The sequence below is a fragment of the Pongo pygmaeus genome, chromosome 19 (genome assembly GCF_028885625.2).
Source record: "Pongo pygmaeus isolate AG05252 chromosome 19, NHGRI_mPonPyg2-v2.0_pri, whole genome shotgun sequence".
NCBI lineage: Eukaryota > Metazoa > Chordata > Mammalia > Primates > Hominidae > Pongo > Pongo pygmaeus.
This window is the reverse complement of record NC_072392.2, coordinates 37,343,000-37,359,105: the sequence shown is the minus strand read 5'-3', so window position 1 is coordinate 37,359,105 and position 16,106 is coordinate 37,343,000. Positions and strand designations below refer to the sequence as shown.

Here is a 16,106-nt window from a genome sequence, read left to right as displayed (position 1 = left end):
GCACTGGCGTATCCCACAGCACATGGTGAGAATGTGTGTCACCGGGGGCATATCGGGAGACGGCGAAGCAAACGGTGGTGTCCAGGTATGTGCCAGTGGAAGGGGGGAACAAGTAACCTTTCGGTCAATGCCAAGGGAAATCAAAGAACACCTGGGATTCGGTGGGTGGGGGGCCTGTGCCTGACCCAAGCCAAGTTTTCAAATGCCTATCAGAGGAGCAAAGAAGTTTCTGCAGAATTCGCCCCACCAGCAACCCTCCTCCTCCCTGGTAGCCCTGACGCAACTTCCCCTGCACCCAGCCCCAGCCCCAGCCCCATCCCCAGCCCCAGCCCCAGCCCAGTCCCTCTGGTTCCCTGACATTCGTTTCGGCCACAAGATCAAGGGAGTCAGTCCACACTGGAGCAGGGGAGAGGATGTCCCTGAAGAATGATATAGGAAGTGCAGAGGAAATGCGACACTACCTATCCTAGAAGACAAGGCCAGTCACGGTCGCCTAGCCCTCATTCTAGGCAATCCAGCCACCCATGAGGAGAAACCTGGAGAACAAGGAAGCTTCCCTGTCTGAGACACGTATGGAAGCCAAGAAATCCAGGGTCATGAGACCTGCCCAATGAAGCAGAAAGACGCTTGGAGAGAGACACAATCATGACACGGATCTGCAGGAAGTGTGTCCCTGACGCACTGGGAAGTCATCTTTGCACACACACACACACACACACACACAGAGTCATACAGCAGAGGCATTGAAACACACCCCTCCAGGCAACCCCTGAGGCTGCGGGGTTCTGCTCACGACGAGAACGACCCTCGGGTGAGAGAACAGCCCAGGGGCACGCAGGCCGACCTGTCCTCGAGATGATGGCGGCACGACTTTTGAGGAGACTCACCCCAACAGCGTCCGGGCAGGCCTGAGGCTGGGATGCCGTGCTGCTTCCCCCGGACTCCGCCTGGGGTTTCCTCATCCTGGTCGGCCCTTTGCGACTCCTGGCATCCGGAGACGTTCCCGTCGACCCCGTAGAGATGTCAGGCCGGAGCCTCAGAGCCCCGCCACCCAAGCACTGCCACGGAGGGCTCCTGCTTTGCCGAGCCTCAGGGACCGGTTTCTAAGACAACCGTGGGAAGCACTGTGACGGCAGAAGCCGCTCGCGCCTCGCGCATGCGCATTGGCTTTACCGACTCGCGCTCCCCTCCTGGCAGTCAGGCTGCGTCCCCTTTAAATAATGCTCCCGCTGCAGCCTCAGCGGTGTGAATACGGGGTGCAGCTTGGGACGCCGTGGGAGAGGGGGCCGCCGGTTCCCTGTCCCAGGGCCAAAGCACCAGCAGTCCCGCCCTCTGGATGTCCTTGAGCCGACTTCCACCGAGGGAAGGAGAGCTTCAGGACGCCTGCTGTGTTCTGGGGACTCCCGTTCAGATCCGATTTTGGCCCCCTCCCAGTGAGATAGGATGGGCTCACCATATCTGGTGAGGCAGGCAGGGCCTCGCTGCAGCGCAGAATGATCCCATAGGTCTCAAGGCGCAGCGTCAGCTGAACCTTCACTGATCCATCAGCGCTCTGCCTCCCTCCTCCTTCGAAAGAGCAGGGGCTTGCCGCGCTTCTAAAAGCCCTGGGTCCCCGGAAAGCCGACCATGCTTTACAGGACACGTGCGGGCAGGAACAGGGGCGAATCCGAGGTGGAGACCATGTGACCACGCGTGGCACTGGCGTATCCCACACCACATGGTGTGAATGTGTGTCACCGGGGGCATATCGGGAGACGGCGAAACAAACGGTGGTGTCCAGGTATGTGCCAGTGGAAGGGGGGAACAAGTGACCTTTCTGTCAATGCCAAGGGAAATCAAAGAACACCTGGGATTCGGTGGGTGGGGGGCCTGTGCCTGACCCAAGACAGGTTTTCAAATGCCTATCAGAGGAGCAAAGAAGTTTCTGCAGAATTCGCCCCACTCGCAACCCTCCTCCTCCCCGGTAGCCCTGACGCAATTTCCCCTGCACCCAGCCGCAGCGCCAGCCCCAGCCCCAGCCCCAGCCCCAGCCCCAGCCCCAGCCCCAGCCCCAGCCCCAGCCCCAGCCCAGTCCCTCTGGTTCCCTGACATTCGTTTCGGCCACAAGATCAAGGTAGTCAGTCCACACTGGAGCAGGGGAGAGGATGTCCCTCAAGAATGAGACAGAAAGTGCAGAAGAAATGCGACACCACCTATCCTAGAAGACAAGGCCAGTCACGGTCGCCTAGCGCTCATTCTAGGCAATCCAGCCACCCATGAGGAGAAACCTGGAGAACAAGGAAGCTTCCCTGTCTGAGACACGTATGGAAGCCAAGAAATGCAGGGTCATGAGACCTGCCCAATGAAGCAGAAAGACGCTTGGAGAGAGATACAATCATGACACGGATCTGCAGGAAGTGTGTCCCTGACGCACTGGGAAGTCATCTTTGCACACACACACACACACACACACGCAGAGTCATACAGCAGAGGCATTGAAACACACCCCTCCAGGCAACCTCTGAGGCTGCGGGGTTCTGCTGTCGACGAGAACGACCCTCGGGTGAGAGAACAGCCCAGGGGCACGCAGGCCGACCTGTCCTCGAGATGACGGCGGCACGACATTTGGGGAGACTCACCCCAACAGCGTCCGGGCAGGCCTGAGGCTGGAATGCCGTGCTGCTTCCCCCGGACTCCGCCCGGGGTTTGCTCATCCTGGTCGGCCCTTTGCGAATCCTGCCAACCGGAGACGTTCCCGTCGAACCCGTAGAGATGTCAGGCCGGAGCCTCAGAGCCCCGCCACCCAAGCACTGCCGCGAAGGGCTCCTGCTTTGCCGAGCCTCAGGGACCGGTTTCTAAGACAACCGTGGGAAGCACTGTGACGGCAGAAGCCGCTCGCGCCTCGCGCATGCGCATTGGCTGGATCGAATCGCGCTCCGCTCCTGGCAGTCAGGCTGCGTCCCCTTTAAATAATGAACCCTCTGCAGCGAGGCTCCCGCTGCAGCCGCGGCGGCGTGTGGATACGGGGTCCAGCTTGGGACGCCGTGGGAGAGGGGGCCGCCGGTTCCCTGTCCCAGGGCCAAACCCCCAGCAATCCCGCCCTCAGGATCCCCTTGAGCCGACTTCCACCGAGGGAAGGGGAGCTTCAGGACGCCTGCTGTGTTCTGGCGACTCCCGTTCAGATCCGATTTTGGCCCCCTCCCAGTGAGATAGGATGGGCTCATCACATCTGGTGAGGCAGGCAGGGCCTCGCTGCAGCACAGAATGATCCCATAGGTCTCAAGGCGCAGCGTCAGCTGAAACTTCACTGATCCATCAGCCCTCTGCCTCCCTCCTCCTTCGAAAGAGCAGTGGCCTGCCCCGCTTCTATAAGCCCTGGGCCTCCGGAAAGCCGACCGCGCTTTACAGGACACGTGCGGGCAGGAACGGGGGGAATCCGAGGTGGAGACCATGTGACCACGCGTGGCACTGGCGTATCCCACAGCACATGGTGTGAATGTGTGTCACCGGGGGCATATCGGGAGATAGCGAAAGAAACGGTGGTGTGCAGGTATGTGCCAGTGGAAGGGGGGAACAAGTGACCTTTCGGTGAATGCCAAGGGAAATCAAAGAACACCTGGGATTCCGTGGGTGGGGGCCCAGTGCCTGACCCAAGCCAGGTTTTCAAATGCCTATCAGAGGAGCAAAGAAGTTTCTGCAGAATTCGACCCACCCGCAACCCTCCTCCTCCCTGGTAGCCCTGACACAACTTCCCCTGCACCCAGCCCCAGCCTCAGCCCCAGCCCCAGCCCCAGCCCAGTCCCTCTGGTTCCCTGACATTCGTTTCGGCCACAAGATCAAGGGAGTCAGTCCACACAGGAGCAGAGGAGAGGATGTCCCTCAACAATGAGACAGGAAGTGCAGAGGAAATGCGACACCACCTATCCTAGAAGACAAGGCCAGTCACGGTCGCCCAGCGCTCATTCTAGGCAATCCACCCACCCATGAGGAGAAACCTGGAGAACAAGGAAGCTTCCCTGTCTGAGACACGTATGGAAGCCAAGAAATCCAGGGTCATGAGACCTGCCCAATGAAGCAGAAAGACGCTTGGAGAGAGATACAATCATGACACGGATCTGCAGGAAGTGTGTCCCTGACGCACTGGGAAGTCATCTTTGCACAAGGGCACACACACACTAACCGACAGAGAGAGGGAAAGAAAGACACAGAGACTGAGAGACAGAGAGAGAAGAGAGAATGGGAGACACACACACAAACACACACACACACACACACGCAGAGTCATACAGCAGAGGCATTGAAACACACCCCTCCAGGCAACCTCTGAGGCTGCGGGGTTCTGCTGTCGACGAGAACGACCCTCGGGTGAGAGAACAGCCCAGGGGCACGCAGGCCGACCTGTCCTCGAGATGACGGCGGCACGACATTTGGGGAGACTCACCCCAACAGCGTCCGGGCAGGCCTGAGGCTGGAATGCCGTGCTGCTTCCCCCGGACTCCGCCTGGGGTTTGCTCATCCTGGTCGGCCCTTTGCGAATCCTGCCAACCGGAGACGTTCCCGTCGACCCTGTAGAGATGTCAGGCCGGAGCCTCAGAGCCCCGCCACCCAAGCACTGCCGCGGAGGGCTCCTGCTTTGCCGAGCCTCAGGGACCGGTTTCTAAGACAACCGTGGGAAGCACTGTGACGGCAGAAGCCGCTCGCGCCTCGCGCATGCGCATTGGCTTTACCTACTCGCGCTCCCCTCCTGGCAGTCAGGCTGCGTCCCCTTTAAATAATGCTCCCGCTGCAGCCTCAGCGGTGTGAATACGGGGTGCAGCTTGGGACGCCGTGGGAGAGGGGGCCGCCGGTTCCCTGTCCCAGGGCCAAAGCACCAGCAGTCCCGCCCTCTGGATGTCCTTGAGCCGACTTCCACCGAGGGAAGGAGAGCTTCAGGACGCCTGCTGTGTTCTGGGGACTCCCGTTCAGATCCGATTTTGGCCCCCTCCCAGTGAGATAGGATGGGCTCACCATATCTGGTGAGGCAGGCAGGGCCTCGCTGCAGCGCAGAATGATCCCATAGGTCTCAAGGCGCAGCGTCAGCTGAACCTTCACTGATCCATCAGCGCTCTGCCTCCCTCCTCCTTCGAAAGAGCAGGGGCTTGCCGCGCTTCTAAAAGCCCTGGGTCCCCGGAAAGCCGACCATGCTTTACAGGACACGTGCGGGCAGGAACAGGGGCGAATCCGAGGTGGAGACCATGTGACCACGCGTGGCACTGGCGTATCCCACACCACATGGTGTGAATGTGTGTCACCGGGGGCATATCGGGAGACGGCGAAACAAACGGTGGTGTCCAGGTATGTGCCAGTGGAAGGGGGGAACAAGTGACCTTTCTGTCAATGCCAAGGGAAATCAAAGAACACCTGGGATTCGGTGGGTGGGGGGCCTGTGCCTGACCCAAGACAGGTTTTCAAATGCCTATCAGAGGAGCAAAGAAGTTTCTGCAGAATTCGCCCCACTCGCAACCCTCCTCCTCCCCGGTAGCCCTGACGCAATTTCCCCTGCACCCAGCCGCAGCGCCAGCCCCAGCCCCAGCCCCAGCCCCAGCCCCAGCCCCAGCCCCAGCCCCAGCCCAGTCCCTCTGGTTCCCTGACATTCGTTTCGGCCACAAGATCAAGGTAGTCAGTCCACACTGGAGCAGGGGAGAGGATGTCCCTCAAGAATGAGACAGAAAGTGCAGAAGAAATGCGACACCACCTATCCTAGAAGACAAGGCCAGTCACGGTCGCCTAGCGCTCATTCTAGGCAATCCAGCCACCCATGAGGAGAAACCTGGAGAACAAGGAAGCTTCCCTGTCTGAGACACGTATGGAAGCCAAGAAATGCAGGGTCATGAGACCTGCCCAATGAAGCAGAAAGACGCTTGGAGAGAGATACAATCATGACACGGATCTGCAGGAAGTGTGTCCCTGACGCACTGGGAAGTCATCTTTGCACACACACACACACACACACACGCAGAGTCATACAGCAGAGGCATTGAAACACACCCCTCCAGGCAACCTCTGAGGCTGCGGGGTTCTGCTGTCGACGAGAACGACCCTCGGGTGAGAGAACAGCCCAGGGGCACGCAGGCCGACCTGTCCTCGAGATGACGGCGGCACGACATTTGGGGAGACTCACCCCAACAGCGTCCGGGCAGGCCTGAGGCTGGAATGCCGTGCTGCTTCCCCCGGACTCCGCCCGGGGTTTGCTCATCCTGGTCGGCCCTTTGCGAATCCTGCCAACCGGAGACGTTCCCGTCGAACCCGTAGAGATGTCAGGCCGGAGCCTCAGAGCCCCGCCACCCAAGCACTGCCGCGAAGGGCTCCTGCTTTGCCGAGCCTCAGGGACCGGTTTCTAAGACAACCGTGGGAAGCACTGTGACGGCAGAAGCCGCTCGCGCCTCGCGCATGCGCATTGGCTGGATCGAATCGCGCTCCGCTCCTGGCAGTCAGGCTGCGTCCCCTTTAAATAATGAACCCTCTGCAGCGAGGCTCCCGCTGCAGCCGCGGCGGCGTGTGGATACGGGGTCCAGCTTGGGACGCCGTGGGAGAGGGGGCCGCCGGTTCCCTGTCCCAGGGCCAAACCCCCAGCAATCCCGCCCTCAGGATCCCCTTGAGCCGACTTCCACCGAGGGAAGGGGAGCTTCAGGACGCCTGCTGTGTTCTGGCGACTCCCGTTCAGATCCGATTTTGGCCCCCTCCCAGTGAGATAGGATGGGCTCATCACATCTGGTGAGGCAGGCAGGGCCTCGCTGCAGCACAGAATGATCCCATAGGTCTCAAGGCGCAGCGTCAGCTGAAACTTCACTGATCCATCAGCCCTCTGCCTCCCTCCTCCTTCGAAAGAGCAGTGGCCTGCCCCGCTTCTATAAGCCCTGGGCCTCCGGAAAGCCGACCGCGCTTTACAGGACACGTGCGGGCAGGAACGGGGGGAATCCGAGGTGGAGACCATGTGACCACGCGTGGCACTGGCGTATCCCACAGCACATGGTGTGAATGTGTGTCACCGGGGGCATATCGGGAGATAGCGAAACAAACGGTGGTGTGCAGGTATGTGCCAGTGGAAGGGGGGAACAAGTGACCTTTCGGTGAATGCCAAGGGAAATCAAAGAACACCTGGGATTCCGTGGGTGGGGGCCCAGTGCCTGACCCAAGCCAGGTTTTCAAATGCCTATCAGAGGAGCAAAGAAGTTTCTGCAGAATTCGACCCACCCGCAACCCTCCTCCTCCCTGGTAGCCCTGACACAACTTCCCCTGCACCCAGCCCCAGCCTCAGCCCCAGCCCCAGCCCCAGCCCAGTCCCTCTGGTTCCCTGACATTCGTTTCGGCCACAAGATCAAGGGAGTCAGTCCACACAGGAGCAGAGGAGAGGATGTCCCTCAACAATGAGACAGGAAGTGCAGAGGAAATGCGACACCACCTATCCTAGAAGACAAGGCCAGTCACGGTCGCCCAGCGCTCATTCTAGGCAATCCACCCACCCATGAGGAGAAACCTGGAGAACAAGGAAGCTTCCCTGTCTGAGACACGTATGGAAGCCAAGAAATCCAGGGTCATGAGACCTGCCCAATGAAGCAGAAAGACGCTTGGAGAGAGATACAATCATGACACGGATCTGCAGGAAGTGTGTCCCTGACGCACTGGGAAGTCATCTTTGCACAAGGGCACACACACACTAACCGACAGAGAGAGGGAAAGAAAGACACAGAGACTGAGAGACAGAGAGAGAAGAGAGAATGGGAGACACACACACAAACACACACACACACACACACGCAGAGTCATACAGCAGAGGCATTGAAACACACCCCTCCAGGCAACCTCTGAGGCTGCGGGGTTCTGCTGTCGACGAGAACGACCCTCGGGTGAGAGAACAGCCCAGGGGCACGCAGGCCGACCTGTCCTCGAGATGACGGCGGCACGACATTTGGGGAGACTCACCCCAACAGCGTCCGGGCAGGCCTGAGGCTGGAATGCCGTGCTGCTTCCCCCGGACTCCGCCTGGGGTTTGCTCATCCTGGTCGGCCCTTTGCGAATCCTGCCAACCGGAGACGTTCCCGTCGACCCTGTAGAGATGTCAGGCCGGAGCCTCAGAGCCCCGCCACCCAAGCACTGCCGCGGAGGGCTCCTGCTTTGCCGAGCCTCAGGGACCGGTTTCTAAGACAACCGTGGGAAGCACTGTGACGGCAGAAGCCGCTCGCGCCTCGCGCATGCGCATTGGCTGGACCGACTCGCGCTCCGCTCCTGGCAGACAGGGTGCGTCCCCTTTAAATAATGCCCCCTCTGCGCGGCTGCAGCGAGGCTCCCTCTGCAGCCGTGGCGGCGTGTGGATACGGGGTCCAGCTTGGGACGCCGTGGGAGAGGGGGCCGCCAGTTCACTGTCCCAGGGCCAAACCCCCAGCAGTCCGCCCTCAGGATCCCCTTGAGCCGACTTCCACCGAGGGAAGGGGAGCTTCAAGACGCGTGCTGTGTTCTGGGGACTCCCGTTCAGATCCGATTTTGGCCCCCTCCCAGTGAGATAGGATGGGCTCACCACATCTGGTGAGGCAGGCAGGGCCTCGCTGCAGCACACAATGATCCCATAGGTCTCAAGGCGCAGCGTCAGGTGAACCTTCACTGATCCATCAGCCCTCGGCCTCGCTCCTCCTTCGAAAGAGCAGGGGCCTGCCCCGCTTCTAAAAGCCCTGGGGCTCCGGAAAGCCGACCGCGCTTTACAGGACACGTGCAGGCAGGAACAGGGGCGAAGCCGAGGTGGAGACCATGTGACCACGCGTGGCACTGGCGTATCCCACAGCAGATGGTGTGAATGTGTGTCACCGGAGGCATATTGGGAGACGGCGAAACAAACGGTGGTGTCCAGGTATGGGCCAGTGGAAGGCGGGAACGAGTGACCCTTCGGTCAATGCCAAGGGAAATCAAAGAACACCTGGGATTCGGTGGGTGGGGGGCCTGTGCCTGACCCAAGCCAGGTTTTCAAATGCCTATCAGAGGAGCAAAGAAGTTTCTGCAGAATTCGCCCCACACCCAACCCTCCTCCTCCCTGGTAGCCCTGACGCAACTTCCCCTGCACCCAGCCCCAGCCCCAGCCCCAGCCCCAGCCCCAGCCCCAGCCCCAGCCCAGTCCCTCTGGTTCCCTGACATTCGTTTCGGCCACAAGATCAAGGGACTCAGTCCACCCAGGAGCAGAGGACAGGAGGTCCCTCAAGAATGAGACAGGAAGTGCAGAGGAAATGCGACACCACCTGTCCTAGAAGACAAGGCCAGTCACGCTCGCCTAGCGCTCATTCTAGGCAATCCACCCACCCATGAGGAGAAACCTGGAGAACAAGGAAGCTTCCCTGTCTGAGACACGTATGGAAGCCAAGAAATCCAGGGTCATGAGACCTGCCCAATGAAGCAGAAAGACGTTTGGAGAGAGATACCATCATGACACGGATCTGCAGGAAGTGTGTCCCTGACGCACTGGGAAGTCATCTTTGTTGAAGACATTTGGCCAGAGCGAGAGGCATCCAGGCCCCTGAGAAACACGTGAGGCAGAGCAAGAGGAAGGATAGAGCAGAGGCCAGAGCCCCGGCAGGATACAGCGCCGTGCCACCGCCAGGGGCATAAGTGGAGGGGTTCCAAAACGGTGGCTTGTCCAGAGAGGCCTGCATTCCAGGGACAGGGATTGTTGCCATCTCCCATTCCCGGCTTCTTCTTCTACACGGTATCGTGGTGTGGCTTCATTCCTCAGAGAAGAACCGTGAAAAGATACAGCCATCTTCTCTGATGTGGTTCTGCTCCGCTACTGCAGGACAAAGAGCTCTGGTGGGGCTCTTTTCCTTGGTTGCTGTGTGGTCATCTCGATCTTAGAAAAGAGGCAGCTCATGATGGGGATGAGATTTCAATTGCTCCGTGACCGATACATCTCCTCACGTGGGCCAGGCCTTCACACACCCAAAGTGGATCCGCGGCGGCGAAAACGATTGACAACCGGCCTCATGACCCAGGCAGAGACGCAGAAAGAGGCTCAGCAAAGACAGGCCGACATGCCAGAAATCGCTTTGTGGTGCACAGGGCACATTCGTCCAAAGACACACAAGCACAAGGGCACACCCACACTAACCGACAGAGAGAGGGAAAGAGAGACACAGAGACTGAGAGACAGAGAGAGAAGAGAGAATGGGAGACACACACACACACACACACACACACACACACACACACACACACGCAGAGTCATACAGCAGAGGCATTGAAACACACCCCTCCAGGCAACCTCTGAGGCTGCGGGGTTCTGCTGTCGACGAGAACGACCCTCGGGTGAGAGAACAGCCCAGGGGCACGCAGGCCGACCTGTCCTCGAGATGACGGCGGCATGACTTTTGGGGAGACTCACCCCAACAGCGTCCGGGCACGCCTGAGGCTAGGATGCCGTGCTGCTTCCCCCGGACTCCGCCTGGGGTTTCCTCATCCTGATCGGCCCTTTGCGACTCCTGGCATCCGGAGACGTTCCCGTCGACCCCGTAGAGATGTCAGGCCGGAGTCTCAGAGCCCCGCCACCCAAGCACTGCCGTGAAGGGCTCCTGCTTTGCCGAGCCTCAGGGACCGGTTTCTAAGACAACCGTGGGAAGCACTGTGACGGCAGAAGCCGCTCGCGCCTCGCGCATGCGCATTGGCTGGATCGAATCGCGCTCCGCTCCTGGCAGTCAGGCTGCGTCCCCTTTAAATAATGAACCCTCTGCGCGGCTGAAGCGAGGCTCCCGCTGCAGCCGCGGCGGCGTGTGGATATGGGGTCCAGCTTGGGACGCCGTGGGAGAGGCGGCCGCCGGTTCCCTGTCCCAGGGCCAAACCCCCAGCAATCCCGCCCTCAGGATCCCCTTGAGCCGACTACCACCGAGGGAAGGGGAGCTTCAGGACGCCTGCTGTGTTCTGGCGACTCCCGTTCAGATCCGATTTTGGCCCCCTCCCAGTGAGATAGGATGGGCTCATCACATCTGGTGAGGCAGGCAGGGCCTCGCTGCAGCACAGAATGATCCCATAGGTCTCAAGGCGCAGCGTCAGCTGAAACTTCACTGATCCATCAGCCCTCTGCCTCCCTCCTCCTTCGAAAGAGCAGTGGCCTGCCCCGCTTCTATAAGCCCTGGGCCTCCGGAAAGCCGACCGCGCTTTACAGGACACGTGCGGGCAGGAACGGGGGGAATCCGAGGTGGAGACCATGTGACCACGCGTGGCACTGGCGTATCCCACAGCACATGGTGTGAATGTGTGTCACCGGGGGCATATCGGGAGATAGCGAAACAAACGGTGGTGTGCAGGTATGTGCCAGTGGAAGGGGGGAACAAGTGACCTTTCGGTGAATGCCAAGGGAAATGAAAGAACACCTGGGATTCCGTGGGTGGGGGCCCAGTGCCTGACCCAAGCCAGGTTTTCAAATGCCTATCAGAGGAGCAAAGAAGTTTCTGCAGAATTCGCCCCACCCGCAACCCTCCTCCTCCCTGGTAGCCCTGACACAACTTCCCCTGCACCCAGCCCCAGCCTCAGCCCCAGCCCCAGCCCCAGCCCAGTCCCTCTGGTTCCCTGACATTCGTTTCGGCCACAAGATCAAGGGAGTCAGTCCACACAGGAGCAGAGGAGAGGATGTCCCTCAACAATGAGACAGGAAGTGCAGAGGAAATGCGACACCACCTATCCTAGAAGACAAGGCCAGTCACGGTCGCCCAGCGCTCATTCTAGGCAATCCACCCACCCATGAGGAGAAACCTGGAGAACAAGGAAGCTTCCCTGTCTGAGACACGTATGGAAGCCAAGAAATCCAGGGTCATGAGACCTGCCCAATGAAGCAGAAAGACGCTTGGAGAGAGATACAATCATGACACGGATCTGCAGGAAGTGTGTCCCTGACGCACTGGGAAGTCATCTTTGCACAAGGGCACACACACACTAACCGACAGAGAGAGGGAAAGAAAGACACAGAGACTGAGAGACAGAGAGAGAAGAGAGAATGGGAGACACACACACACACACACACACACACACACACGCAGAGTCATACAGCAGAGGCATTGAAACACACCCCTCCAGGCAACCTCTGAGGCTGCGGGGTTCTGCTGTCGACGAGAACGACCCTCGGGTGAGAGAACAGCCCAGGGGCACGCAGGCCGACCTGTCCTCGAGATGACGGCGGCACGACATTTGGGGAGACTCACCCCAACAGCGTCCGGGCAGGCCTGAGGCTGGAATGCCGTGCTGCTTCCCCCGGACTCCCGCCTGGGGTTTGCTCATCCTGGTCGGCCCTTTGCGAATCCTGCCAACCGGAGACGTTCCCGTCGACCCTGTAGAGATGTCAGGCCGGAGCCTCAGAGCCCCGCCACCCAAGCACTGCCGCGGAGGGCTCCTGCTTTGCCGAGCCTCAGGGACCGGTTTCTAAGACAACCGTGGGAAGCACTGTGACGGCAGAAGCCGCTCGCGCCTCGCGCATGCGCATTGGCTGGACCGACTCGCGCTCCGCTCCTGGCAGACAGGGTGCGTCCCCTTTAAATAATGCCCCCTCTGCGCGGCTGCAGCGAGGCTCCCTCTGCAGCCGTGGCGGCGTGTGGATACGGGGTCCAGCTTGGGACGCCGTGGGAGAGGGGGCCGCCAGTTCACTGTCCCAGGGCCAAACCCCCAGCAGTCCGCCCTCAGGATCCCCTTGAGCCGACTTCCACCGAGGGAAGGGGAGCTTCAAGACGCGTGCTGTGTTCTGGGGACTCCCGTTCCGATCCGATTTGGGCCCCCTCCCAGTGAGATAGGATGGGCTCACCACATCTGGTGAGGCAGACAGGGCCTCGCTGCAGCACAGAATGATCCCATAGGTCTCAAGGCGCAGCGTCAGGTGAACCTTCACTGATCCATCAGCCCTCGGCCTCGCTCCTCCTTCGAAAGAGCAGGGGCCTGCCCCGCTTCTAAAAGCCCTGGGGCTCCGGAAAGCCGACCGCGCTTTAGAGGACACGTGCAGGCTGGAACAGGGGCGAAGCCGAGGTGGAGACCATGTGACCACGCGTGGCACTGGCGTATCCCACAGCAGATGGTGTGAATGTGTGTCACCGGAGGCATATTGGGAGACGGCGAAACAAACGGTGGTGTCCAGGTATGGGCCAGTGGAAGGCGGGAACAAGTGACCCTTCGGTCAATGCCAAGGGAAATCAAAGAACACCTGGGATTCGGTGGGTGGGGGGCCTGTGCCTGACCCAAGCCAGGTTTTCAAATGCTTATCAGAGGAGCAAAGAAGTTTCTGCAGAATTCGCCCCACACCCAACCCTCCTCCTCCCTGGTAGCCCTGACGCAACTTCCCCTGCACCCAGCCCCAGCCCCAGCCCCAGCCCCAGCCCCAGCCCCAGCCCCAGCCCAGTCCCTCTGGTTCCCTGACATTCGTTTCGGCCCCAAGATCAAGGGAATCAGTCCACCCAGGAGCAGAGGACAGGAGGTCCCTCAAGAATGAGACAGGAAGTGCAGAGGAAATGCGACACCACCTGTCCTAGAAGACAAGGCCAGTCACGCTCGCCTAGCGCTCATTCTAGGCAATCCACCCACCCATGAGGAGAAACTTGGAGAACAAGGAAGCTTCCCTGTCTGAGACACGTATGGAAGCCAAGAAATCCAGGGTCATGAGACCTGCCCAATGAAGCAGAAAGACGTTTGGAGAGAGATACCATCATGACACGGATCTGCAGGAAGTGTGTCCCTGACGCACTGGGAAGTCATCTTTGTTGAAGACATTTGGCCAGAGCGAGAGGCATCCAGGCCCCTGAGAAACACGTGAGGCAGAGCAAGAGGAAGGATAGAGCAGAGGCCAGAGCCCCGGCAGGATACAGCGCCGTGCCACCGCCAGGGGCATAAGTGGAGGGGTTCCAAAAGGGTGGCTTGTCCAGAGAGGCCAGCATTCCAGGGACAGGGATTGTTGCCATCTCCCATTCCCGGCTTCTTCTTCTACACGGTATCGTGGTGTGGCTTCATTCCTCAGAGAAGAACCGTGAAAAGATACAGCCATCTTCTCTGATGTGGTTCTGCTCCGCTACTGCAGGACAAAGAGCTCTGGTGGGGCTCTTTTCCTTGGTTGCTGTGTGGTCATCTCGATCTTAGAAAAGAGGCAGCTCATGATGGGGATGAGATTTCAATTGCTCCGTGACCGATACATCTCCTCACGTGGGCCACGCCTTCACACACCCAAAGTGGATCCGCGGCGGCGAAAACGATTGACAACCGGCCTCATGACCCAGGCAGAGACGCAGAAAGAGGCTCAGCAAAGACAGGCTGACATGCCAGAAATCGCTTTGTGGTGCACAGGGCACATTCGTCCAAAGACACACAAGCACAAGGGCACACCCACACTAACCGACAGAGACAGGGAAAGAGAGACACAGAGACTGAGAGACAGAGAGAGAAGAGAGAATGGGAGACACACACACACACACACACACACACACACACACACACGCAGAGTCATACAGCAGAGGCATTGAAACACACCCCTCCAGGCAACCTCTGAGGCTGCGGGGTTCTGCTGTCGACGAGAACGACCCTCGGGTGAGAGAACAGCCCAGGGGCACGCAGGCCGACCTGTCCTCGAGATGACGGCGGCACGACATTTGGGGAGACTCACCCCAACAGCGTCCGGGCAGGCCTGAGGCTGGAATGCCGTGCTGCTTCCCCCGGACTCCGCCTGGGGTTTGCTCATCCTGGTCGGCCCTTTGCGAATCCTGCCAACCGGAGACGTTCCCGTCGAACCCGTAGAGATGTCAGGCCGGAGCCTCAGAGCCCCGCCACCCAAGCACTGCCGCGAAGAGCTCCTGCTTTGCCGAGCGTCAGGGACCGGTTTCTAAGACAACCGTGGGAAGCACTGTGACAGCAGAAGCCGCTCGCGCCTCGCGCATGCGCATTGGCTGGATCGAATCGCGCTCCGCTCCTGGCAGTCAGGCTGCGTCCCCTTTAAATAATGAACCCTCTGCGCGGCTGCAGCGAGGCTCCCGCTGCAGCCGCGGCGGCGTGTGGATACGGGGTCCAGCTTGGGACGCCGTGGGAGAGGGGGCCGCCGGTTCCCTGTCCCAGGGCCAAACCCCCAGCAATCCCGCCCTCAGGATCCCCTTGAGCCGACTTCCACCGAGGGAAGGGGAGCTTCAGGACGCCTGCTGTGTTCTGGCGACTCCCGTTCAGATCCGATTTTGGCCCCCTCCCAGTGAGATAGGATGGGCTCATCACATCTGGTGAGGCAGGCAGGGCCTCGCTGCAGCACAGAATGATCCCATAGGTCTCAAGGCGCAGCGTCAGCTGAAACTTCACTGATCCATCAGCCCTCTGCCTCCCTCCTCCTTCGAAAGAGCAGTGGCCTGCCCCGCTTCTATAAGCCCTGGGCCTCCGGAAAGCCGACCGCGCTTTACAGGACACGTGCGGGCAGGAACGGGGGGAATCCGAGGTGGAGACCATGTGACCACGCGTGGCACTGGCGTATCCCACAGCACATGGTGTGAATGTGTGTCACCGGGGGCATATCGGGAGATAGCGAAACAAACGGTGGTGTGCAGGTATGTGCCAGTGGAAGGGGGGAACAAGTGACCTTTCGGTGAATGCCAAGGGAAATGAAAGAACACCTGGGATTCCGTGGGTGGGGGCCCAGTGCCTGACCCAAGCCAGGTTTTCAAATGCCTATCAGAGGAGCAAAGAAGTTTCTGCAGAATTCGCCCCACCCGCAACCCTCCTCCTCCCTGGTAGCCCTGACACAACTTCCCCTGCACCCAGCCCCAGCCTCAGCCCCAGCCCCAGCCCCAGCCCAGTCCCTCTGGTTCCCTGACATTCGTTTCGGCCACAAGATCAAGGGAGTCAGTCCACACAGGAGCAGAGGAGAGGATGTCCCTCAACAATGAGACAGGAAGTGCAGAGGAAATGCGACACCACCTATCCTAGAAGACAAGGCCAGTCACGGTCGCCCAGCGCTCATTCTAGGCAATCCACCCACCCATGAGGAGAAACCTGGAGAACAAGGAAGCTTCCCTGTCTGAGACACGTATGGAAGCCAAGAAATCCAGGGTCATGAGACCTGCCCAATGAAGCAGAAAGACGCTTGGAGAGAGATACAATCATGACACGGATCT

At 59.8% G+C, this 16,106-nt stretch overlaps 1 protein-coding gene across 1 annotated transcript in view; it reads right to left on the bottom strand.

Moving 5' to 3' along the window:
* LOC129017999 (protein FAM182A-like) overlaps window positions 1-1,111 on the bottom strand; it is a 33,114-nt gene extending 32,003 nt beyond the window's left edge. The window contains exon 1 of the mRNA XM_063656420.1: window positions 888-1,111. Within this exon, the coding sequence (XP_063512490.1) occupies window positions 888-962 (75 nt within the window). The 5' untranslated portion in view covers window positions 963-1,111. The remainder of the gene's footprint in view (window positions 1-887) is intronic.
* Window positions 1,112-16,106: the final 14,995 nt, after the last annotated feature.